Source organism: Excalfactoria chinensis, chromosome 8 (assembly GCF_039878825.1).
Source record: "Excalfactoria chinensis isolate bCotChi1 chromosome 8, bCotChi1.hap2, whole genome shotgun sequence".
Taxonomy (NCBI): Eukaryota; Metazoa; Chordata; class Aves; order Galliformes; family Phasianidae; genus Excalfactoria; species Excalfactoria chinensis.
The window spans coordinates 13,744,047-13,771,404 of NC_092832.1; the positions used below are offsets into that span (position 1 = coordinate 13,744,047).

The following is a 27,358-nucleotide window of genomic DNA, read 5'->3' on the forward strand; positions in this document are numbered from 1 at the left end:
AGCGATAAGTGAATATACTGTGTGTATAAAGCACTGAGAAGGCAGAAGTGCACATTAAGACAGGACTGCTACTCTGGGAAACAACAGTGAATTAAGCCAGCAGTGCAAATGCAGCGATTCCACTTACATCCCAATGGATATGTTTGAGTGGCACTAAGTGACACACTGATTGCTGGGTTTCTCTGTCCAAAGTAAACACATTTCTCTGTAGAAATGCTTAGTTTCTGCTCGCTCATCATCCAAAGAAATAAGGCAGATAAAATCCCACCAGCAGCAGTAAACAGGGAAATACTCATAATAAAGTTTCTAATCAAAAGAACAAAGCTGCCCTCTGTTCCATTTTACAAAACCTTGTCTGCAAGTAAGTCATAAGAGTAGTCCATCTGTAGATGACATTGTGCCAACCGCTCATCCTCTGTGGGACCAGCACAGAACCCATAACCTGAACTTCCACTTGCACGCTCTCTCTATAACCTGCATCAGTGACCAGTGACAACAGGTACGTTTTAAGGGTTCCTGCTGAGAAGAAGCACCAGATGAAGAGCGGGTGTCGCTCCCTGAGCTCAGGTCCAGAACAAGCTCTGCAGGTGATGCGTGGCAACTCAGAATGTACAAATGGGAGTCTGCAGGCCCCAATGCTCCCCTCAGCACAACCAGACCCATTCCACAAAGGAGGAACTAACTATATAGAGCACTAACTAATGAGGGCAAGTGCATGGGGGGAAAAAAAAGTGACTGTTCTTCTGGAGCTGAGAAGCAGGATTATATTCAGAAGGCATCTGCTGGCCTTTGGTCACAGTGACTGCAGGAAGGGATTGTAGAGGGAAACCTGCGCACTATGAAAAGGACAAGTTCACGCAGAAACCCGCAGATGGAGAAATGGTAACCTACATAACCTACATAACCACATCACAAAAAGGACGCTCAAGAGGTAAGTTCTGCTCTCCAAAGAAAAACAGTAAAAGGGGATGTAGACCAGCAACATTTCCCCAGGGTTGCTCAGTGAATGCTTTTCTACACAACGTGATTGCTTTGCAGCCTTCACTTCCTCCTGCTCAACAGTTATGCTGACATATTTTGGTCCTTCCAAAGCTCACCACGGTGAAACCACTGCTTTCATCTGTTGCAAAAAAACCCCCCCACACATACTGCATGCTTGTCTTAAACAAAAAAGGACAACTATAGCTCTGAGAGGATGCTGAGAAAAGGCCTCCTCTTTGTGTTCGCTTCCTCTGTGGCAGGAAGCAGAAACTGTGCAAATACATTCTCCTTAGTGTGACCTTATTGTGCAAGTAGATTGTGCGCTGCCCCATACAGGAAAGTCAGCTTGTTTCCTCTCTGAAAGACAGGACTTAAAATAACTGTGTTGTTTTCTCTCTTTAAATAGGGACTGTTAAATATTTGTGTCTCTCGCAGTTAAAATAACCACATCTTCTGTTTGAGACAGGGAATTTTTACAAGTAAAATTATCCTATAAGGTTTAAAGCACAAAACTAACTTGCTGTATTCAGTAATAAGAAGCTCCAGTGCATCTTTACTTCTATGTGCATTTCACACCGTCCGAGAAACGTCAGTTTTTATAGACACAGGTCTGTCAGTGAGCAGTGAACATAAAGTCACTTCAGCTCACTTCAAAACTGGCACGAAATTAGGACTGTATTGCAGTCAGATGCTGCAGCACCAATACCTTTTCACAGGGATGTTGCTTAGAGCAAAAAATAACCCACAAAGAAGTTTGCTGTAACGTTTTTTGCGACGCTTCCGCCAAAAGCTTCGGTGTCCGCAAAGCAAGCTGCACAATGTGAAGTCTGAAGTTCCTGCTTTGCGTTTGCAGACAAGTGGTAAGCAAGCTGCGTGGCTGGAAATGCGCTATCCTCCTCTTAAAACTGCAAGTGACATCTTAAGTAAGTTAAACGTCTCTTACCTTGGGCATCCAGTCAATAGCTAAGAGCTGAGTCTCTCATTGGGCCACCTTTACTCTTCCTCCATACAGGGCAGAGTGCACAGTTAGATGGTTTGTCCTTTCCAGCTCCTCCCCCCTGATCTAGTAATGAAAAACTGCCTCCTTCCTCGGGAGGAAACTCTCATCATCTAGTCTAAATAAGACCTAGCACTATACAACAAAGATAAGAATATCAAATGGTGCTTTTTCTGTCTAGCAGACTACTTCCGACAGCCCTGAAATACAGGAGGGTTTTATGACATACCAGTTGCAGTGGAACAAAGTTCAATAGATGGAGCTGGTTCATTCCAGCAGGGCTCACAGGCAGTATTTTGTAACCTGGCATGAGCCAACTCGTCAGACCTGTCTTTGGTATGAACAGCCAGCTTCCTGCCTTTTTCTTTGCACACTGCTAATAATTTACTGACTATGCCAACAATTTCCTTCTCATCAGCACTACCCAGTCCCTACAACCATTAGAACATGATATTCCCTCTTTCCTAAATTCCTCCTTCCTGTTACAAAAAGCATCGCGTGAACTCTTTTAAAAGGAGGATAGTGCATTTCCAAAAGGGACGAACATTGCTGGTACGAACAAACACAAAGAAACTTACCTCCAGCAAAGTCACAGACCAAATACTGCTTTCAACCATTGGTGTAAAGACAGTGAAAACAGGATATAAAATATCTTTAATACCAGCAAAATCAGAAAAGAAAAAAAACAACAACCAGAAGAAAAACGTTGCCAATTCTTCAGTGCGTCTTTGGTTCCTATTTTAAAAGAGGTTATTCTCCAGCTTCCATCACATACTGGATGGAAAGAAGGCTAATTTGAAAGCAGGAGGCAAGCTCAGCTCAGGGAGCTGAAGGGCTGAAACTCCACCCTCTGCTCCCAACCAGCCAGTGCAAAGGAGCAATACCAGACACAATTAGTGATGATGATGCATCCTCTCTATGCTGCTACTCAAGCTGGGTGTGACGAGTCACAAACCTTGTTAAGCAATTCAGTGTCACATTTTTGGGTAAGCAAACGCCCAAACCACAGATCTTTGGCAAGAAAAGGTCCTCGGTGGAATGAAAGCACTGCTTACAATTCGCTTTCCTGATGCAATCAAACTGCAGTCTTCGTAAGATCATTGGGATGAGCTCTGGATTGCAACGGCAGCTCTAAAGGAAAACCCTGCAAAACACCATCTAGAAAGCCAAAAGGCTTTTACACCACTACTCAGGAAAACCTTCCGTGGGAAGCAACTCAGAGGCTCCTGGAGGTGATCTGTGTCTTTCCTTGTTGACTGTAAGTTCCCAGAAGGGCACCAGCGCTTTCAACCAACAAATGGAACAAAACCAAATAAACAAAAAACAGAAACCAACCCCCAAACAAGAAATCCCAACACGAGTTACCTTATGTTTTTCCACGTGGTAGTTACCATTCAGTTACCACGACTCTGAATTAAAACACTTCCACTTCAGAGACAGAAAAAGCTATTATGTCCAAATCACATTTATTCAGACAGACACCATCTCCGTCGCACAATTAAGTCCATGGAAGAAAATGCATTTCTACCTTCAGGACAAAACCTTGGGCACAAAGAAGGTGTTTGGAACGTGTTCACTTTTGCGCCCTTTAAAAACCTGACAGCATTGTGAATGGTGGCTTCTTATGAATAAAGGTAGATGAAATTACCTGACCATGAAAATGTGTCCATAAAAAAAACAGACTTTTCCTACATAATACTTATAGGTACAGAAGAAAATAAACACCAGAACATACGGCACCTGTTAATACTGTTCTTTTGGTAAAGCAATTCTATCACAATCAGAAATACAAGCTGAGCAGGAGCTCCTGTGGCATACAGCACATCTTACTGTGGCGTGTGAATTCAACCTGTCAAGGAAATGTGACTGGTTAATGGCAGGTGTGACATGGCAAAAACAACCCTTTTCTGGAGCTTATGGGGAGTGTGGGGGCAGTGGCTCCGCAGGAGTGCCCTGCTGGATGTGTCCAGCTGCCTTTGGGTGTGAGGCACCTCTTTCCATGTGCTGCATAGGAGGCCCCAGTGTTACTGTGCTCAGGAATATCTGACAGGAAGAAGCTGTCATGCACTCCATGGCTCATGGTCTCTCTCCCTGAAGTCGGACTGCTCCTGAGCAATGCCTGGATGGGCAGCTCACAGGGAGGGGTCTTACTCAATACATCCTTCATCCCTGCAAGTCAGGAGTGCCAATACAACACCATCACTGAGCACATTCCTATGGTCCTGACAAATCTCTATAGGCAACAAAAACCTCAACACACACTGCAAACAGCAAAGACTCTAACAATTATAACTAAAATCTGTCAAGAGACTGCAAGCGTGTTTCCTTCTTGACCTCTAAGAGGAACATTCCAAGTGGCACCCATGGGCCCAAGCAGAGCCCTCTTCCTTGGTAAGTAAACCAAAGCAACACGTTGTTCTAGAAGATTACAAACAGAGTGGACCTGCTGGGCAGAGCTCACACAGAGCACACAAGGCCAGAGGAGTTAATAGCAATGCTGTGCTCAGAGCCAATATACTGGCTTTTCACCAGCGCTGTCTCAGGCATTTCCCTAACCAAGTCCAGCCAGGCAGCCTAACACTGACACTGCCAAAACCAAATGCATTTCAAAACACAAGGGCTGCTGTGTGATCATTTAAGGGACAAGCAAAGCTGGCTCTCCAGTTTCTGTCCGCAAGGGTCCACAGCTTACATTTCCTGTTGCCCTTTGGAAACTCTCCTGAAATGTCAATTCTCACCAACCTCAGCCTGACACACAGAAATCAAGCAAGACAAGGGACAGAGAGCACTGATAAGCATTTCTCCATCACATCAATCAGCTGAAGAATGAGTCTAAACTTTGCATTTAACAAGTTATGGAGCCTACCATCAGTAAGAACAGCAGACCCAACACAGGCAGTTGGGCAAATGCAAGCCAACACCTGAGCTGTGCTCTTGGCTGTGACAGTGACTCACAGGCAGTGACCACAGAGCCACCTTTTATATCCTCGTTTGCAGTTTGGAGATGATGTTCTTCACCGTCCACCACCCAGGATTAAGCAGTTAATATGTTTCCACAGAGCTCCGAAGAAGCCTTCTCTGGCTTTTAAGCATTACTTTAATTCCATAGTAGTAAAAGCAAACCACTGGAAAGGAAGTTCAGCAGCAGCAAGTTGCATTTTATCCTCAATGTTCCGCTCATCAGCTCTTGGCAGACCCAGTTCTCAGAAACAACAAACACAACGTACACTCTTTGACATAAGAGAACTACACTTAGAACGTTAAAAAACATATTTGATTGTGAAAAATCAAGTCAGTTTCACTTTCTTTGCAGCTGTAACTCCATCTTATCATATTTACGGATTATGGCACAGCCTTTCACACTGCGGTTTTACAAACATGGCGCGCTTTCCTTATGCCCACATAACATGTAAACCCGTGGCAGCACCTGTAATTATTTACTAGCCCACACTCCAGGCAGACTCCATACCAACAGCTGTGTCACTTCACATAATAAGGCAACATGAATAATGGCAGGAAAACATCACAGGTGTACATAAGCAATGTCAGTTCCCAGCAAAACTGGGCAATATGCAGTAAAGTGCTTCATCTTTGGCAGCTTTTCCCAAGGAACACTAAAACACTGACCTCTTTTTAATACTGGGTAAACAACAGAAGAATCCTGTACTCTGTGTAAAATATAAGGCTAGAGGCAGAGCCTCCATCACACAAAAATCTATGGCAACAGAACATAGCAGTAAGGAGAAAACATATTGGAAACAATGCTGATCCAAAATTATCAATTGTCAACTATTGAGCTACCATACTAAGAACTGAAGCTTTATTCTTCTGCTGCTCTAAAGCAGGCTACTTATGACTATTAACTCTATTGCAATGCTATACCAGGACCCCAGGAGAACACCGGGTCCCACTGTACTAGCCATTATACTGACAAAAAATTACTAACATTTTGCTATAAACAGAGTTGAGAAACAAGGACACATCAAGTCAAGGAAGAGTGCATCTTCCCAAAGTCTCTGTGGATGTTACTGCACACAGCTTGGGCTACAACAATGTGTATTTTCTCCTTTCTGTGTCTGCAGCTGAGAATCACCCTTTGTTTCTGCGTCTCATGAAGATCTCTCGTAAAAGAGCAACAGCAGGAGAGTTACCTACAAACATATAAACTGAAAGAAGAAAAATATTACATGTGGCTACTTGAAGAGGTCTTGAGAGCAACAAATCGTGATTCAAACATCCCTGCAAAAGCACCGAGTGTTCAAAGTACTTGTTCAAGAGAGGGAATGAGTTTTGCCTGCCATTTTAATACCCTGAAATCTGCATCAGCAAATCCTGGAGAGGTGAGTGTAGGATGCACACCTCTGCCTAACAGCTGGAACTGCATCACTCCCCGTGTAATTCAGCAAATGAAACGGGCTCCCACACAGCATCTCCCGTACCTTGTATCTGTCCATAGGATCCTCCTGCTGCAGCTGACTCTCTCGCATTGTTTGGTACTCTCTCTCATATTTCTTCAGTTTCTTTGTTGGCACCTGTGGGACACATTTGGAAGGCACGCATTTAAAGATCAGAGAAACACTGGAAAGGCTTTCTGAAAGCTCTGCCTGCAAGCAGGAAGCAAAGGAAGAGCTGGAAACTGCTGCTGAATTAAGTCGCTCCCCATTGCCCCCCTCCCCCCTTGCTCAGCAAGCCATGTCAAACACTTACCAATACATTGCAGGCTGGCTGACATCTTTCTATGCCTATTGCTGTTAATTTTTCAAATACTTAGAGACATTGCAATAAGAAACAAGAACAAAATGGAGCCGGAGAACAGGGAAGAAAATGCGCTTTGATATGTATGATTTACTAAAATAAAGTGCCTTATCAAAAACAAACCAAAACAAAAAACAAACCTGCTAAAATGAATTAGAAGAAAAGAGTGTGTGTGCAAAAGGACTGGAGAATTCCCCGGGGGAGATCACAGTAATGGTTTTTATTGCCGAAAGAGTATTAATGTCTAAATTACCAGCTTGTGACCAATGCCCTCGTGAAGTCTGGCACCAGACTCCTCCTAGCAAAGGTGGAGATGCTGCAGTGCGCGCTGCCAGACGCAGCAGGGAAACAGAGAGGCAACAACACTGAAACCACAAGCAAATTCAGTCATCAGCGGTGCCTGAGAAAACACAGCTTTGAACGTGAAATAAGGGACGACAAAGAGCACCTGTATTTCCTACAGACCAAGCACAGAGATCCTGTGCTTTCACCTTGGTACACTGTGCTACACGACCAGCTCTCTGGAGACTTCTAATAGCATTACCGTGTCCCTTCTGTGCAACAAGAACCCACCCCCTGCCAAGTGTGGGATCACTGGCTGGCATCCAGGGAGATCACTAACACCACTGACCACTGCGACTTGTAAACATACGCTGTTATGTATGCATTTCCTCCTCTCCCATATGTTGATCTCGTCTAGCCAACTGCTGGCATGAGGACACGCTCCTGTCACCTTGCCTTAGGACACAAAGTTACTGCCAATGAGCAGAGATAGATGTTTACATGTAATTCTGGTGTTGTTTTTCTCTTACTGGTTTTCAATCCAATACCTCCTTCCTCTGTGATGCAGGAAGGGATCAGGCAAGGTCCCTGGTACAGCAGAAAACATGAAAGCTGTGACCTGCAAAGCAGAATGCAAGGAGCTGATAAAGCAGCACTGCTGCTTGCAGCTGCAGATGGAATCTTAAACCAATCCCCTACAAATGAAGCGAGGAGGAAAGGAGAAACACAAAAACTTCCAGCATTTTGGACAGACACATTAGAGAATTTCCTTTTGATCACTCTTCATTGCAAACCACACTGCAAACTTCAGCATAGAATTTTAAATGACGTGAACCCATCAGATATCCAATCTTCATCTATTCCCAGCTTCCACAATGCTCACTTTAATCTTGCTCAGACAGACAGATTAAAGTTCCACTGTGAGGATCCTCCAGACTCAGCTCTCCTGTGTTACTCTGTCAAACAGCCACACAAATACCACACAAATACCACAGTGGGAATTGAGCCTTCCAAGGGGATTTCTTAATACTGGTAACAATTCACACCAACCCTTCTTCTGTCTCCTCCTTTAGGTTTCAATAGGTAGCCATGAGTAGGACCAACCATGGGTCTTCTGTGGCCATCAGAAGGGCGTAACTACAAGAGCTACCCATGATTGCAGAGCCTGTCAGCTGGGATGAAGGCAAAGCGACAGTGTTATCTGACCTGTATTAACAGTAAATCATAAACCAGGATCAAACCAAAGAGTGTGAGCATCAGGGGGTAAGGGAATATGCAATGGCATAGTTAGAAAACGGCTTCCGTGTATGCTGAAAGAATAACCTGACTGGTACCTTAATGCCTATTTACAATACAACTTTGTTTCAGCTGTTCATTACTATCTAAACACAGCGAAATTCCATCTTAAGGACTTTGAGGGAAAACAATTAGAGAAACAATTCATACAAACCCACTTATCCAGTGATTATAAACCCCAAATGGTATACTTCCTAACTCTGGCAGGGACCAGGCCTCACTGTTACTGTCCATTCAGCCACAGTATCCCAGTGAGCTTGATCATTTTTCACAGACCTTCCTTCTGCACACACACTACTAAACTAAAACAAACCAATAAACAAAGCCCATTTTCCTATTCCCCGATTTAATTCCCTGTAACATTGTGCATTCAACAAGGGACTGCTCTTTAAGCTCCTCCATAGGAGCACAGTATTAGCTATGCTTCAAGTCTTCACGGACTGCTCCTGAACAAAGCGTGCCCATAAATCCTCCGTAAAAGCTTCTGCAATATCGATCTCTTCTTTCTTTAGCACCGTGGTTATATCGGCTAGAACTGACGGCTATCAAATTTAGGAGGCTCTTCTGGTTTGTAAACATGGCTCATCTGTTCATCTCTGTATCTTCTCAACTTGCGTCGCAAGTAGTCACATGTATGGGAAAAACACACAGAGCATCTCGATAAGACATCCATGCAGCAGAACTGACTGACAAATCCTCTCCCTTCCAAAATAACATACGAGTGGCGCAGAGCATTCAGGGATGCACTGAGCTGATAGGCAGCAGGTGAGAAAAATACTCTGTTGTTAGCTGGCCCTTGTTCAGCCAGGGCTGGAAAAATCTGCTTCACCCTTCTCTAGCAATCCTGCTTGCTGGCAGCGTGGGGAGCAGCAGCATTTGCTCAGCTATGGGAGACCTCTGCCTCATCCTGCAATTTCTGTGGCTGTTTACAGGCCGTTCAGCCTGACCTTGCAGGATTAATAAGTCACACATCAATGATTCCTTCCTCTGAAATGTTTTATCGCTCTAATGAGGCACAAGCACTCAGAGGAGGTAGTTATCATTATGTTCATTTGACAGCCAAGGAAATGGAAGCAGAGATGTAAAGTCATTTCCTGAACATACTGAAGAAAGCCAGAGGCTGATCCAGACAGAAAAATTCCATTACCTGATCTCCAATTTCCAATAAGGCCAGAGGGCCACATCGAGCAGAGCACCTTTCCCAGCTCCCCTCTCCTTTTCTATCTGGCACTGCATATAGACTCCAAAAACATGCAGTCCCAACAAACTCCCAAGGTAGGCAGCAGCGTTCAGTTACCTCCGGACCCCTAAATTCAAAGTGCTCATTCCTCTGAAGCATATCACACAAAGACAGCAAGCTTTAAGCAGAACCTTGCAAAGGAGACCGGTGGTAACACATTTCAGATCTCATGTGTGGCCTCCATTTGTTGCCACACTGATTTGTTTTAATTCATATTTAATATTTAAAAACAACTAAATCGGTTCAAGGAAGGATAGTATGATTCTGTTCATTTAGCCAAATTAAGGCTCAAATGTAACCAAAACACACAAAGAAACTGACTCAGTGCTTCCCTGCTCTGCCTAGTCATTGCTGTGGACAACCTGTACCATCCCTTTATACAAATGCGGTTGCCAAAAGCCAACGAGAAATACTTTGCAATATCTGTCACTGGAAATAAGATTCAGGAGGAGATAAGCAATTTATTTTTCTTTTGGGAGGACGCGGTAATGAAAAGGAAAGAATAAAACCAACAGTAACGTGCTGGCACAAGAGACTTGTCTCTTGGATCTGATTTTAAAGGGGATGAGTGGGATGTCATCTATAGATGTTATGCAAAGCAACTGGAACAACTTGATCTCCAACGAGATATTAACCACAGGCAGGAAGTCTCAGAGGAAAAAAAGGGCAAATCAGAGTTTCCCACCAAACGCTCTTCACTCTGGGTAGAAAGCAGAACAGACAGGGATTTAAATCAGCCTCTGCCTAAAGAAAATCCAAAAGCTAGGACAAGGTTTGAAGAAGTCCCAGCACTCCTTTTTGTCACTGTGCAGTGAAGGCCTTGCTGATAATGAGCTGTTTCTCTGCAGGTTTGAAATCCAGGGAACAACAGGCATTGCTATTTCACCTGGCTACGGCATGGCCAGGAACCCAACAGCCCCACTCCAAAAGACAACCACCGACTTCATTAAGCAATGCCCAATCCCTGGTTTTAGAGCAACATTGTCAGCAAGTCCCAGTGAAGCAGCCTCTTACCATGTGATTCCAGCATCATCCTCCCTGCAGCCTGGCTTCATGTGAATTTGCAGTCTAAAACCTGCAGTGCTTGTGCTGATTTACCACCTTTCATCACAGTGGATAAAGGTGAATCCACAGTACTGTTATCCTGTTTGAGCTCATGAGCTGCATACAGCACAATAAAAGCCCTGAATGTCAGCTGCTATTTTACTATCTACAATGGCAAGAAGGAGATGTTCCCTGAGATTCCTGGGGAACATTCATCATGCTGAAGAGACTGCCTGCTTACCATGTGCCAGCTGCACAGCACCACCTCTATGTTGCATTTGGGAAGAAAGAAGAACCTGCGGAGATGCTCTTTTCGTATCAGCAAAGCAGCTTGTCCCAAAGCAGCACATGTAAGTACCGCTTCATCGCAGGAAGAATTTTGTTCTTGCTGTTCATCACCCCTTTGTCAGTTCTGTAGGTCTAAGACCTCCCAGAGAGAGTCTTCAGGATAATACAAATCCAATTTGAATGCCAGCTGGAGGCAAAGCAGATCTGCTTTGCTTTGAATTTTTATTGACCTCTTCCACATCACCCCATTAACAAAATATATCAATTGCAGCTGAGACACCCATAGGAATTTATACCAAAGGGGAAAGGCAGCTTGCAGATTTCCACAGTGGCTGCCCAACTAGCTGTGATTCAAAACAGCAGTGGCTGCAGTCAGTGACTCTGTTTGATTTCTAACACCAGATTCTTTTGTCAGCTTTTAATCTCTCCACTGCAGTTCCATTCATCTAAACCTGCTGAACCTGACAGAACTCATTATTCTTCCACACCCCCTCCATTTAAAGATCTGCTTACTTAGGCTCTGTTAACAATACAGTTAACTTAGTTAAGAGAGTAAGCGGAGACCAAAAGATAATGTAGCAACACAGGCAAAGAGAACATGAAATTCACATTTCCTGAGCTGCAGCTCTGAATACCGGAGTGTACTTATGCACTCATTGCAATACTTCTGTGTTAGGAGCACATGTACAGTCTGCAGAGGAATCTGCATTAGAAAGGAAGTAAAATAATTCATCTTCAGATCCACTAATTTTTCAGCATTCCAAAGTTCATTTTCACTCCAGTTCAACCAACCAACCAACCCAACAACCACCCTCTGTGGCTTAAAAGCAGTGCTTACAGATGGCTGATGTTCTATCATCGCAGCGGATGTCTAGCAGCTCACACTGACAAGAAGTGCTTCCTCTCACAGATACCAGCTTCAGCATTGAGAGGCACACAGAGAAAGGAAACAGCTACATTCATGTTGTCAGCAAGCATCCTTTTTTTTTGCATTTAAATTGGCTCTGGTCAACAAGAGTGCAGTGGTTAAGGGTAAAAATATTCAAAACATTCTAGAGATGGAAAAATATCTGTCTACAGGTCATTTTCATTACCCAACATGACTTTGAGAATGCCTGAACACTGAGCTCTCTGCCACAAAGGATGATGCAGTCTAAGTGCTCTTATTTCTATACCCAGAGGACTCAGAGCAGAAGCAGGTAACAGCAGAACACTGACCTGAGCGGATTTTTCATCACAGAATTATTATGATTTGCACCTCATCCCATTACATTTCCCTGTAAGTTTACATGACTTAGAGAAGCCTTCCAGTGCATTTGGTGCTATAGGTTACAAACACACACACTCCTTGTTGGTGACTATGCAGAATCAGACCCCTCAGCTCCCCCCAGGTTGAGGGGCAGCATTCACTGATTTTGATCTAACCCACATCTATGACAGTGAAAGGAAATCAGGGGTGGTAAATCATGCACAGCTGTAGCTCACTACAGCTCACAGTATTCTCTGAACACATATTGGTTTTACTAACATTGCTTCACATCAACCACTCTGCATCGTAATATTCAGCAATCACAATGCTGTCATACCTTAAATTTGCAGCCAGGCTTCTGATACGTGACAAAGTCATCGATGCTAAAACATCTTTCATTGCTTTTATTAATATTTCAAGCCCCAGGTTATTAAGAGCAATTACTTCCTAGTGCATTACTACACTAGCAGAAAATATTTACCTTTTCTTTATTACAGTTAAGCCATTATACGCTTGCATTCAACGCTCTGTAATCACTTATGTTGTATCGAATATTCTTGTCTCCATCTCAGTAACAGAGCTTTTACCTCACCCTCACAGAAGCTGTACCTTAGGATCATGGTCACAGAATCATCAAGGTTGGAAAAGACCTCCAAAATCATCCATTCCACCTATCGCCAGTGTTTCCCACTCATCCATTTCAAGCGGCAGCCCCACCAGAGTCGAGCACAGAGGGATGATCACCTCCTGCTCCTGCTGGCTGCTCTATTTCTGACACAAGCCGGGATGCCATTGGCCTTCTTGGCCACCTGGGCACACTGCTGGCTCACATTCGGCCACGCATCAACCAATACCTCCAGGCCCATTCCCTCTATGTAGTCTTCCAGCCACTCTGCCCCAAGCCTATAGCATTGCTGGGGGTTGCTGTGGCCAAAATGCAGGACCCAACACTTGGTCTCATTGAATTTAATCCCAATTGCCTCAGCCCAGCGACCCAGCCTGTCCAGATTGCTCTGTAGGGCCTTGCTACCCCCAGGCAGATTGACACTTCCTGCCAACAAAGCTTTTTGTTCTCTTTTATCCCAATAGCCAAATTGAGTTCAAGCTGGGCTTTTGCCTTTCTAATTTTCTCCCTGCAACCTTCCCCTCTACCCTCTTTCTTGTCCTACTCCATAAATTGTACAGCTCAAAGCCTTACAATGAAAACCAAACTGTTCAAAGCAGCACATTGAACGACAGGCGTTTTGAAAGAGCAAGAGAGACAACATCCAACTTCCAAGGTATCAGAAACGCTCACTGAAGCAGTGCATAGCATTTTTACTGTGATCACTGACACACAATGGATTACCATCCATTACCAGCAAACTCCAGACTTGCTATTCCATCATGCAGCAGGGCACAGCCCAAGAGCATAGTAAGCTCTGACAAAAGCAAGAGGGGCATCGGCAAGAGGGGTTGAAGTGGCTGTACTGCCAACTTCAGCTAAAAAGCCAATCCCATCAGAGCAGCACAGACTTCCTTGCTGAGCTCCGACCCAGCCCTGCCTCTCATCCCCCATTCCTCTTGCCAAGGATAAAAAAACACAGGCCTTCAATTTTGGGACAACAAAACTCAGTGCTGCTGGAGCTGCTATGACAGTTCAGCCTGAGTACAGACAATCTGAACGTGCTTGTTCTTCCCAGCACCCTTTTGTGACACGCAGGCTGAAGGGCAAACACTGCAATATCTTAACTAGCCATTTCTTTGGTGACTTTGCAATGACTTTGTATATACACCGAGCTTTGCCTTGACATACCTAACATGCTGCTCTGGATTTTTCTCAGCACAAAAGACGAGTTCATAGGTTTGAAGCAATAGCAAGCAGCACAACCAGAACTCGATGGTGTATTGATTGTTTCATAAGTTCACATTGACACAGCTGGGCAGAAGCAGTAAAGAAGATGTGTTCACACTGCATGTGCATGAGAGAGCAAACAGGACAACAAATACTGCAATATACTTCCTGAGCATAGCACTGAATATGTCACATTCTTCTGAGAACTGGGTTCAAGAGTGAAAAATTCCTGTTAATAAGCTCTGCGGGTGACAAGTGGGTAAGGAGAGGGTAGGAGCAGCAAACTGCATGGATGGATGTGAAATGCTGTGAGACAGCTCACTCCTGTGCAGCACACCACAGTGCCTGGCCTGGACCAAGCTTACTGAGGACAGCGAGTCTGCACAAGGACAGTAAAAGGTAACGTGACAAAGGAAGGTGTTTTTAACCCTAGGTCATCATTAGGATGGACACTAGAAAACGATACCTGATCTTGTAATATGCATTTGGGATAAATAAAAAGGATGCAGAGCAAAGCTACCTCACTACCTTGTGCACGGTGTAAGTGTCTTACAGCAAGGTGCTTAAGAGCTCAAGCTTCTCAGCTTGTACAAGAGAGCAGAGAGCTGAGCTGTTCACAGCACGTCGGTACCTGCATAGGGATAAAGCACATAATAGCACAGAATGCTGTGTTCTGCCAAAAAAAGGCATGCTGAGAACCAAGATGAGAAGCTGAAACCTGAATATATTGCAGTGAGAAGCTGGAAGGGTATTTCCAACAGCCGGAGATGGACAGATTTCCATGGAAAATGACCCTGTCAAACTCAAGGGAGAGCTGTTTGCTTTTCCTCAGTATTTTCCCCTATATTTCCCTCCCCTGTTTGATGACACTGCCAGATACAAACTGCATCACAGAGCATTGAACAGAAAGAGGAAAACCAGCCCCACACACACAAACACAGCAGCAGGGCAGGGCTGGATACCCTACAGTAGCTGACTCCAGGGGTCAGGGCTCTCATAAAGTGTGGCTGCCAGAACGTGCTGCACGTGGAAGGCTTGGGACAGCAGAAAGCAAATGGGATGCAATGCGAAAACAAATGGGATGCAATGCGAAAGCAAACAGTCCCAGGGAATTCGGTACCAATTTTCATATTTAATCACAATTGAGTGAGGAAGGTCAAATAAGCAGGAATGAAAAGTCAAACTGCACGAGAGCTACACATCAGAGCAACACAAAACATGTGCTTTATGCTATTTACAAGATGCAAATTTGGGGGCTTGACCTGTGCACATTAAAAATAAGCACTGAGTTTTATCATACCGCTATCTGCTCCATAATGATGTCGTTGTTAACAGCAGCAGGAGCTTACCCAGTGCTGGTACTCTCTGGCCCAAAGGGATTCCATATGGCAGAGGACCTGCAGATGCCTCACACAGTCACCATGGAAGCAGTTCCAGTTTTCCCAAATAAGCAGAAAACTTAAGAGTTTAAAACATGGGGAACCCAAGAAAAGGAGGCATTTGACTTTAATGCGCTTATTTCTGACATCTAAGGATGTTAACCAAGTCTTAATGGCAAATAAATCCTTACCAAATTAATATTCATTGGTCACACTGATTAATCTGTAATAAGTTACTCAGCAAACTACAGTGATATGCCTGCCTCCTTAATTTGCTTTATACGAGTGCTTTCTTTACCCACTTAAAATCGTGATGAGTTTAAGGGAAAGAAGATAGCATGGTAGGGCTGACTACTTAAAAGTAGATTTATATTTGTATATATGTGTGTGTGCAGGGGAGCAGAGGCAGAGCTCATGAGGGTCAGATCCCTGCTGCTGTAGGGAGGAGAGAAAGATTACAGAAGGGTGCAGATGAGCCATATCCATTGGGAAGAACCAATCCTAACAGCAACCATCCCAACTCTTACTCCTTTGGCAGCAGCAAGCTGGGGGTAATGCCACCCAGGGAAAGGTCCTATGCTGGCAGCTCCTCCTGACCACCAGACCACACAGGAGACTCAAATTCAGACTCAGAAGAATGGAGATTGAAAGGGCTTTGCAGTGGGCACACAGTCTGGCCTCCTGCTTGGGAGTTTTTGCCACCTGAACGTAAGAATTCATCCTCTCCTCATGTATAGGCCTGAAAATGTGTAACAGCATCCAGCATCATCCCCACCCCACCACCAACCTCCAGTCTCAGCCAGCTGCCAGTGAGACCTCCAACCACGACCGCTATGCCCTGCTTTCCTGCCTGGCCACCCAGTTTCCCACCTACTTCGCAGCCAACTCATCTGCTCTGAACTTCCTTCTTTTGGCTCCAAAGCTTCTGTGGGAAATGGTGACTGAGAAATCATTATGGCAGCATGTGCTGGTGTGTAACCACGAGGGATTTCTGTGAAATGCCTGATAATCCCCCTGAACAGAGGGGCAAGGCGGGCAGGCAAATGAAAATACAATGCAGCTTTCCAGAAGAACGTCCTTCAGCTCTGGATTAAGAGGATTATTCCATTTAGCACTGCATTTTTATAAGTCTTTGCATCCAGGTTTCCTGCAGATAAGTTGAGAATTTAAATTCCCTGGAGTAAAGCTACTCAGCTCTCCCAGCAGTCAACTTTCATGCTTCCTTGCATCTCAGTGCAACATGGTTTTGGACTAACATAAAGATATGGTGATCTAAAAGGAAGGCATCTTGGTCCCATGCTCACTGATGCTATTTATCTGATGCTTTCCACTTGCCATAGCCAGCTACCCCCCTGTGAAACACATGCAACACCTATCAGAGCCCGAGGGTGACAAATTTCCACTCATTTTGTACAGGTGCAAGTGATTGCCTAAGATGCAAACCAACGTAGAAGCAAAACTGCACAGAGAAATAACCACGTGTCATGGTCACACTGCAATATGACTGATTTTATAAAGATGTATGTTGGAAGTTTGCTGTCATACAGCACTGAGAGCTAATATTCATGTTAAGCTGTCTGGTATTTACATGCATCAAAGCAACACTAAAAGCGCTGTCATTAAGGCTGGAAAAGAATCATTAAGACTGGAAAGGCCCTCTCAGATCCCCAAGCCCAACAACCCACCCACCCCACTGCCCACATCCCTCAGTGCCACGTCTCCAGAGTTCTGGAACACCCCTGGGGATGGTGACTCTCCCACCTCCTTGTGCAGCCCATTCCAACACTTCACCATTCTTTGAGAGAATAATTTGTTCCTGGCACAACTTAAGGCCATGACTTTACTCAGAGTAAGCAGGAGATGAGTTCATGCCCTGAAATTCCCTGAGCACACACGGGCAGACAAATGCAAGCAGGAAATAAGTGCAGGGAGATTTTACACGTGGCAGAAAAGGAAAGTCTTCTAAGAAATCTCCTTTGTCACAGCTTCATGAACCACTGCAGGTACCTTCAGGACTAACTTAGTGCATACAAACACGTACACAGACCAAACAGAGAACAGAGATACCTAGTTGGATCCCTAAGTAATTAGTCTCATTTGTATTCATACTGAACTTCTAACTGCATCTGCTTTCAAGGTAAGCTGAGCATCCATCTTTCAAAGGCTCCTTTCGACACATTCTAGCTGGACTGGCCTGCACATGGGCACAGCTGTAGAAATGAGAACAAAATGAATGCTGGCACCAAACTCTGGAGTCAGAAAAGCATCACTGCAACTCCACAGGGAAGGGCTGGGATCTCTATAAGGGCAGAAGGTGATCACACTACATGGAATTTACACAGACATGCTACTTAGGAAAAAGTAAGTGGTAATTTGACTAAAAAGCTGTAACAGATATTTATGTTGGCTTCAAAAAAAGCATAGAGAAATGTTGAATCATCCTTGCCATGCAAAGGCCAGGTCTTCTTGCATCCAATGGCCGATCATGACCTCTACTACAGAGCCCAGGCCTAAGCCTCCAGCGGAGTGCTCAGACACAGAGAGAGCTCCCATCATTTAGCAACAACATCAGTTAATTTTCCAGTTCATTATTTCAATTATTTAAAGATTGCTTCCAAAAATCTTATCTTCCCTCTAAGCAGGTCATCCTCTCCTAAATTTAGCAATCTAGAAGGGTATTACTTTAATAATCTTTCCACTGAAATCAACTTCAGCCTCACTGGCACACGAAGGCAAATTGCTGGAAAGGTACTGAAAAGAAAAAGCAAAGAGCTTTCGGCATGAGGGCTGAGCTGCTGCGAAGAGCATAACCTTAAGCACTATTGGCAAAGGAGTGAGAAGAACACCTACCACAGATCTGGGCTTGCTGACTGCCACCAGATTGGCCAGAAAGTCCTCATCGTACAGCTGGCTGAAAACATGAGCGTCGTAAGCCACCATGATGGAGACCTCTTCCATCATCCTGCCGTTAGCAGCGGGAGCGGGAGCCTGAGCCTTGGCACAGCTCTTTGTCAGTTGTTCACACCCACCTGAAGAGCTAATGAAGAAGGAGTGTCAGGAGCAAACCTGAGCTTAGCAAACAGCTCCTGTGTGGATCTCCCTCTCGAGGGTGCCTCTTATTATTGCAGGAAGAACACCTGCTCACATTCTCATCGGTCCGCTTGCAAAAGCGTCTCCTGAAGGCTGAAAAAAATCCAGCGAGGACTTGAAATTCCAGTATCAGGCTGAAGAGGAACGAGCAGCAGCCAAACCAGATCAGTGTTAAGCAAGAACTGAACCACCAGCGCTTGATGGCAGGACTGCAATCGCTTCTGTTCTTCTCAAACTTGGTACCAATTGCTTTTCCCAGCTTTCCTCCACTGAAAGCTGATAACCTTCTTTAGCAGGTTAGCTTGCCTCTCAGCGAGTGCTTTCTCCTGGCTAATTTCTAAATTCACAGAGAATGCTGTTATGATGAGGTCTTTCCTCAGCTTTCCACATGTTTCTAAATCTCTCCTTTGAAGCTCTGAAGAACATTCACTTTTTCTTCTACATAAATCCAAACTGCATTTGGTGCCACTCAGATCCTCGCTAGGAGCAGGAAGGTAATGGTAGCAGGTCACAAATCCCCCCCAGAAGAGTCCTTTGGTTTCACTTTGTAACACAGTACAACAGTTGTGCAAAAGGCAATGAAGTCTGTAGGACCTCCCTTGAATAAACCTGAACTTCCACAAGTGAAATAAAACCAGCTGAACTAATTGGGAAGTTTCATAGTGGAAGGCTTTTAACCCAAGCCCAGGACTGCTCTGCTTTTATTTAAGCAGCACACTATCTCGTCTCCAAGCCTTACAAAGCATAGCTGCCTCCCCAGTTACTCCAGGATGTCCATTTGTTTATCCTAACATCTGGCACAGCCCAAAAGCCAGCGCAGGGATTAAAACAGAAACAAACACATCACCTCCAAAACAAACTCCTTCCAGGTGAAAATTCCAACCAAATCCACACTCCTGCATGGGCACATCCTCTACCTTCTTCTCTCTGGAAGCCTTCTGTCCATCCCAGCAGCAAAACCGACCTGTTTCAGGAGCACCATGTGTTCAGCTGTCCCTGAGGAGCACACGCCGGGTGCTGCGGCTCAGCTAGAAGTTTCCAGTTGAATGAGTTGGTAGCAGACGGTTACACTTTCACTTTCCAGAGCAAACTGGGTTGAAGACGCACCTTGCTCTTCTCTTTTTCCTGTGCTCCCGAAGTATCCTTATCACAGATTACATGGGTGTCTAAAAAGCACCAGGTGTTATTTGCATTTGAATAGGAAACTTGAGCTACAGCTGCAGCGTTCAGGATTAAAACCAGACATCTCTTTTACTTAAATAGGGGGGAAATTACATGTTATTGCTAGGAAACTGGGAGAACTCTAATAGGCTTATGGCAAACAAAAATGCAGTACTTGAGGTTAAATCCTTGAGACCAAAGCAGCTTCTGACCACGCTTAACCCTTGCAGGATGAAGGGAGGTATTTTTTTACTCAAAACGCATCCATAATGCTGCTTTATAAGATCTGTGTCTCTCTTCAGAGGCGTGCAGAGCTTTAGCGATTGCTTCCCACGGCAGACGTAGCTTAGATTCAGATCCTGACGCAACACCCAGCTCACAGGGCTGCTCTTTGTGCCACGTCAAACAAAAACCATACCTGATATGCTAAAACCTGCTCAGGTTTTCAGAAGCCCTTTGCACGACCGCCTCCTCTTCAGCTTCGGGAGGTGCCTTGTGGGCTCCTTTCCTTGCAGAAGCAGAACACGCAGCGCTACAGCCGCCGCTCACAGCTCGCTGCATGGGAGCTGCCAAGGTGTGCTGACAAAGGCACCTGTTGTCAGAGCTGTCCCACAATGCCTCCCTGCAGGGCTGACCTCACAACCAGCAGCCCCATGGTAACGAGGGACCGACTCAACGCTGCAATAAGGGCAGGAGGTGGAGAATGCAAATTATCAGAATTACTCGGCTGCTGCGGCCGCTCGGATCCCTTTCCTGATTCAGACAACAGGGAACTGTGTCCATAAGGAATCATGGATTGGGATCTGCGTTCTCTTTTTGAGCCTTCACCGGGAGGGGTATGGTGATTTAACAGAACTAAACAGACACATTCCTAATGTATCATTGGCTGAATGATTCTTCTCATACACATCCTTCACAGAGGGCTTACAATCCTGGCATGCTCTAACTAGCAATCTCAGGAACTAACCACTGATTTCTGATGTTGGCTAATGCCTGTCTTCACTCTTAAAGGGAGGATTTTCAGCTTGTTATTTCCAGCTAGCATAGCTGAGCTGCCTACCAACCTCCGTGAGCCTGCGGCTTGCATCCACGTTAACAGCCTGTGCTATAATCTGAGTCACAGCACAAAATTATAATAAGCACTTCAATCCAGTTAGCCTAAGCCTGTACTGATGGAAGCAAACACCGGGAAGAAAAAGGCAACAAGCACGGAGCGAGCCACCGCCACCTCCTTGGGCCACACCACCCCTTCCTGACAGCACCTCAGAGCATCTTCCCCCTGCAAACAGCTCTGAATGCTGCACTAATGAACCAGCTATTAAAAGACAATAACGGCCCCATGCAGCACCATCAGACAGCCCTTCTCTGCCTTCTGCTAGGAACAGGAACACAGTGCCTTCCACAACACGTTTATAAGGCATACCTCCAAAGCAGCAATTTTTGGAGCAACGGTTCAAGCGAGCGGTCAGGACGGCAGAGGAGAGAAGGCCAGGTGAGCTGCAGACAGCTGTTACCTAATCAGGTAAGTAGCCCTAATTGGGATTTCTGTGCTGGTGGATAACAAGAGGTGAGTGGAAAATTCCCGAACTGAGCACAGCAGCCAGCTTAGCAAAGCAGAACCTGCTCGCTCCCGAGATAAATTCACTCCACCCCCAGGAATGTCTTACTGCTATCTGACAGGGATAGGATCTTCTGATAGACTGCAAAGCATTACGTATGTGAGGTGTGTGCAGTTTCTAGCTAAGCAGTCATTCCTCCTGCTGTGCTTCCTCTGTCATTTTCTATGATCTGTTTTTCTTGCATTAACGACTCCAGGAGTTCACAGCAGCCCTCAGATAAGGAAACATAACACTCTTTTCATAGCACAAGGAATGGCATTTGGCAGCATTCAAGATAAGCTTACAGGGTGATTTTTTCACCCAAATGAGATGGAATAATGATTCTATCGTTCCTTACTCAGTAACGAGCACTGCTTCAAATGCAATCAGCGAGTGAAAAGCACTTGTAAAGGGACAACGCTGTACAACGCTGTGACTCCCAAAATGAAGTTCTGTCTCCACCCCCAAGGACCCACAAATAGTGGACATCCAAGGTTTCCTGAGGTCCCACCTGCAGCCCCAGATATGGCTGGCCAAGCCCAGGTCCCATCACTGCTAAGCCCATCCCTTGGCCAGATAAAAGCTCTTGAGTTGGAACACCAGGTGGGCAGCCCATCCTGCACAGCTGTGCTAACCCAGTCAGCTGGGGAGCAAATCCCCAGCTCCTGTGCTGGGCAGCTCTCAAGCAGGGTGCGATTTTACTCATAAACTGTTCCACTTTCAGAAGTCTCTCTAGAGGTGATTCTGGACTCACAGTGAGCACTGAACACGCAGCTCGTAGAGAACACCCAACACCATCCGATAAACACTGTGGGGTGACCTCACTGCTGCCTTCCAATATTTGAAGGGAAATTATTAACAGGAGGGGAACCAACTTTATACACGGTTCGACAGAGATACGACAAGGGGAAATGGTTTAAAACTAAAGGAGGGGAGATTTAGATGAGGCTTGCATCCAGTCAGTCAGGGGGGAGACTTACACTGAAAGGGAGGGGAGGTGCTGCCCAGAGCTGTGGATGCTCCAGCCCTGGAGGCGTTTAAGGTTGGATGAGGACAGGGCAATGTGATCTAGCCCTTGTTCTAGTAGATGGGGACCCTGTCTGCAGCAGGGGAGCTGGAACACGATGACCCTTGAGGTTTCTTCCTACATCACATTCTTAGGATTTGAACACAGGGAAAACTTAACTCATTTTCACAGATTAAAGCCAGAAGAGCCGTTCTGTGGCAGAGTGCTTCTGTCACCTGACTCATTTTCCACCCATTTCTCTTTGGGGAACTGTTTTGCCTCTCCTCCCAGTTCAGTAGCAGCAGAACCCTTACCCAAGGCACCTGCATGAGCAGGGTGCTGGAGCAGACCCAGCCCCATAGAACTCCACACACATGCCCCAGCCCATGGACACATCTTCTGTGCCCTCAGATCACATTTTACTTTAAAACCGTTGCATTTATGACTTCAATGGGTATTTCAAAGAAAAGAAAAAGTATTTTTTGAGGAAATTTGCACAGCAGTTCTAGTAGGAATGCTTTGCACTTACAGTTACTTCAGTGGATTTCTGGCAAGACTTCAGCATGGCCTCGTGCAGGGATTTCACCCAAATAGCACGAAAGCCAACACAAGCAGAGCCAATTTCATCAAGCACAACATCCATCTGAGGAGCAGAGCCAGCTCAGGCTTCATGAAAACAACAATCACACAATAAGTATACAACTGTACCGCTATCTTTATCCATACTCTACTGGCTTTTCACTGAGAGGGAATGATCAGCAAACAAAAGACATTAATGACTAGTAGCGTATTGAGAAGCAGTGTCTGTCTTGGATTGGGTTTCAAGGCTTGGGGCTCCCCACTCCAAAACCCACAACCGGATTGTTCAAGGTAGATACATATCTACATATTCACCCTTACCCTCCCTCAATAGGAATTAACAGCCTTTATCTACATCCCAGTGGAAGATTAATAGCAGCAAAATCCATGACAAGTGTAAAGATAAAGGTGATCATTATCATTATTATTGGTATTACGTTGTTTTCTCTGAGTGCTGTTAACAGACAACTTGTTGTGGTTAATGGAAGAAGGCAGGAGCACAGAGCTTCCTCAACATATCCAAACACAAGGGCTGGCTGGGCACAAACCCACAGCAACACGCCAGCTGTGCAATGGTTAGGCAAGGGGCTGTACTCCTACCTCTGAAGCCCCAAGCAGAACACCACAGCAAAGCCCCACAGAGTTCTGTGGCTGTGTTTTCCTCCTAGAGCCCTGATAGAGCCAAATGGAAAAGGTGGGACACCTTGATGTGTGAGTGGCACAATAGCAAAGTTATACTGCCAACACAAACAGTACATCGAGAGCATGACTGCTCACTAGATGAGATAAAAATAATGAAGGCTAACATTATGTGGGTGAACAGCACACGGTGTCAGCTGAATGGGCCTAGACTGAACAGACCAGCCCAAGCACCTCGGTGGCTGATGGCTGAAGTCAGACAGCTGGGCTGCGAGAGGCAGTCTAGACTGAGGAATGCTTCAGGACTCTGAAAAGAGATTATTTCATGCATTATACATGAACACCACAAACCACTGACTCTTTCCAGGAGAGCAGCGTGTCCCACTATGTCAGGATTCAAAATGAAAACATTAACTCGGAGGTCACGGGATAAAACGTAGACAAAAAAAAACCAAACAAAAAAGCCCTGAAAACAGCACTTGCATACCAAAGATGAGTAAGAGGGATCAGACAGAGAAAGCCTTTGCCATGAGCCCTGCTTGCTGGGGTCAGAGGAGGGCAGCTCAGTCTCAGCGCTCCCCTGGACCAGCTGAGGGAAGCAGCTCAGGGCCGCTCAGCAGAAGGCTTCCAGCAGCAGCCACTAAGCTGAGCCTCACATTATCCTTCGCTGCTAAATCCCTATTCACCACTGCACAGTAGAGAAAAAGGCAAATTCTGCTCTCAGGATGATTTGGGAGACAAACTATTTCAGTGCTTAACTGTGCTGATCTAGTCTCCCACTGTGAAAATCTGCATCTAAGTTTAATGCCTCAAAATACCACTACGAGAAAAGCTTCTGTATTTACACATGATTTAAAGATTAACTTGTCTCAATTTGACTGTTAATAAGCTTACTTGAAGAGCTCAATTGGTCTGAATGGAAGGGAAGCGGGTTCCTATACACATTGCTGGAGCAGCTCCCTGTCTGGTGATGGGGTATTTCTTCAGGCAGCAGAGACCTGAAACGTGTCAGCATCCTTTTCTTGCCTCTTAGTTTGTCCCATTCTAACTTAATCGTTTATTTCAACTGGCCTACAGCTCTGGTATTAGAGCCATTATAGTACCTACACACTGGAGGGCTGTGCTACCATCCAACAAGACATGGACAGACTGGAAGAGTTGGGCAGAGAGGAACCTGATGATGTTTAACAAGAGCAGTGTAGCTGATTTACCAGATACTCGGTCTATTGAACCGTCTTGGGGAAGAAAATAGATAACAGTTTCCTTATCACTGTTCCTGACTATAACACCGAATAAGACAAGGAAGGTCTGAGTCACATATTTCTCATTTCTCATGGAGAAAAACAGCAGCCAACCTGATGCAAGGTAAGGACTGAGCACTCTACCTCAGTACCTCCCTGTTCTTGGCCAGCTGTTATCAGGGCATTGCAAAACATCCATTTGGTTGGGCAATGCTGTATTTGTATTCTCACTTGTTTCACATTTTCCTATCAGGAATGCACGACCTGTGCTGCCTCATGCGGTACTGTTTGCATTCCTGTGCTGTTTCTGTATCCTTCCTGAGCTGCAGGACATTAGATGCAGGCAGCTGGCTGGGGAAGCTCTGACGGTTACAAGAGGCAGCAGAACAAACCGACAATCAGCTCAACCTTGTTAAAAGTACCCAAAACAAGTTCTCAGGGCAGCAAGAGTCATTTCAGACCATTTCAGATGGCTGTAAGCTTTTGCTTAGTTCACTACTTAGTGTTCACAACCTAAGATCAATTATAAGACACTTCGATGGGACATAAGGAAGAAGATTTTTTATGATAAGGGTGGTGAGGCAGTGGCCTCATACACAACCCCCGTCTGCTGAGCATTTATATGCTTGCCTTTGTTCTTCTCCAGAGGGTCAGGTAAGAATGGATCATCAAAGCAGAACAGTGGTTTTGCACCAGAAGCCCATGATGAACACACAGCACAGACACGCAGAGCAGCTGCCAGGCAGCAGCAGCAAGGAGAGGACCAAAGGGCAGCAGCTGTTGGAGAAGTGAAGCACAGAGAACGGCTCATGGATATTGTGCTTGCATGTAGCAAGGAGAGGATAACAAATACAAAAAGAAAAGGGGGTGAAAACATTTTGACACCTGCTTGTTCTAGTATAAATCTGCTCTTTCTCAAGCTCTACGGCACTGTGTTGGAGACAGCACCTGAACTGCCTTCCAAGCCAATGTGAGCGGTGCTGCCACAAAAACAAAGCCAGGCTCTGCTGTTCTCTTATTTCCACTTACTGCCTTCCTGGTTGTGAAAGCGACTCAATGCAGAGCTGCCAGCTTGAGCTTGGCAAGGAGCTTCTCTGGGCAGCACCCCTGACCTGCCATGTGCTGGCTGTACAAGCAAGCTGCTGGTTTATGGCAGCACAAACCCTCTTGCAGCAAGCTGCTCCTCCAGCCGCACCCTGCAAAAATGAGGTTGGTCCTGCAGAACTGCCTCTGCAGCAAGGCTCTTCTCAGCAGCGCTGCAGGGAAAGGAAAGCATCTTCTCATGCCTGGAACACAGACATAGCTAAAGTCAAAGTGGCCAGAAATAAAGCATAAAAATGGTTTAACGCTGTCTTTGTTTGCAGCTTTTCTAATTTCCCCATCAAAAACACCTGGGACCAAATCCACAGCTCAGCTAACTCACAGCGAGTGCAGCATGGCCAGCTCTGCACCCAAAATGCCCTTCCAGCACCCTGATATCACGAGGAATTTGCTCAGCTGAGGTGGGGTTGGGAATGCTGCTCGGGAGGAGCCACAGTGATGTGCAGGGCACACTGCTGTAACTGCTCTGCTTATGAGCTATGGAAGAAATCTGCTCAGCTAAATAAGGGAATAAAGCATGCAAATAAAGAAATAAAAGCAAGGGCCAGCTGCAGATGAGTTGTGAGAGGGAGGCCCAGGCATTATTTCAGAGGTTGCCTGGTAACAGACGGCAGCAGAGCTAGAGCTGTGCAGAACCACAGTGCTGTGTTTTGCTCCAAACTGCAGGGAGGTGGTGTCCGAGGGGCAGCAGGACAGAGCAGGTAATTGACATGGAGGCTTCTCTAAGGGTGCTCTCCCAGCAAAGGGATCTCTAATTGAAGCAGGCAAGGCCTGCACCCTGCGTGCCCAGATCAACTCCAAAGCACGCCCAGCTAGTCTGTAATTCCATCTTAACTAAAATGATGTCCTTTACAGTCACCTCATGGGTTAATTACTTACTAACGATCTTAAATAGCTTGAAGCCAGTCATATCAGGCTACTCTTGCTTTGTTAGTGGCAGCTGATTGAACACCACATTTTCAGTTAAGGACTTATATAATGTATTGCCCTGTTATTTCAGCACTAGGTTATCTCAACACCAGCTCTGCATTCCCTACACATCTTTTGAGTAACCGAATCAGCATCACAGATCCACTTGTTTTGGCCAAAAAATCCTTCTAAGTCATGTTGTATCTGCAGCCTTCTGGAACCACCCCACATGGCCACTGTGGATCGTTACATAGATAGCAGCTGCTGAAGAGAGCAGCGTAATGAGAACAGCAAGAACTACACATGTACACATTTCATGGAGGCCCTAAATGGGAGTTCTGAATGAAACTTATTTCTGGGTCACTGAATGTGGGCTCAGACTGCAGCAGTTAATTGTTTTCCACTGCTAAATGTGTAGGATGCTGCTCTTCATAGCCAGACACAGACATGGATCCACGGCCACGAGACCCAGGCAGGCTGGAGGGAAGGCAATGGTCCCTGCTTCCAACACACAGAGGTAACTTTGCAAGCCATCACATTCCACAGAGTGAATTATGGATTGCTGAGCGCGTTGGCTGTTCTCAAACCTCATAATTACAGACACGACTTCTGGGTCCTTGGGGAGCTGCTCACTTTGAGGTACCGTTAGCAATGTTTTGCTTTTGTCTGGGGTTGGAATGAAGGCAACT

General features: G+C 45.4%; 1 protein-coding gene across 6 annotated transcripts in view; it reads right to left on the reverse strand.

Moving 5' to 3' along the window:
* Positions 1–27,358, reverse strand: part of RABGAP1L (RAB GTPase activating protein 1 like) — a 178,231-nt gene that overhangs the window by 6,432 nt on the left and 144,441 nt on the right. For 3 of the 6 annotated variants that reach the window (XM_072343550.1, XM_072343551.1, XM_072343552.1), the window contains one exon: positions 6,418–6,510. In XM_072343550.1, coding sequence (XP_072199651.1) covers positions 6,418–6,510 — 93 coding nt within the window. Of the gene's footprint in view, positions 1–1,924; positions 2,038–6,417; positions 6,511–18,195; positions 19,602–21,019; positions 21,268–27,358 lie in introns of those variants that run through there. The other 3 variants (XM_072343554.1, XM_072343553.1, XM_072343556.1) reach the window with 3 other exon arrangements.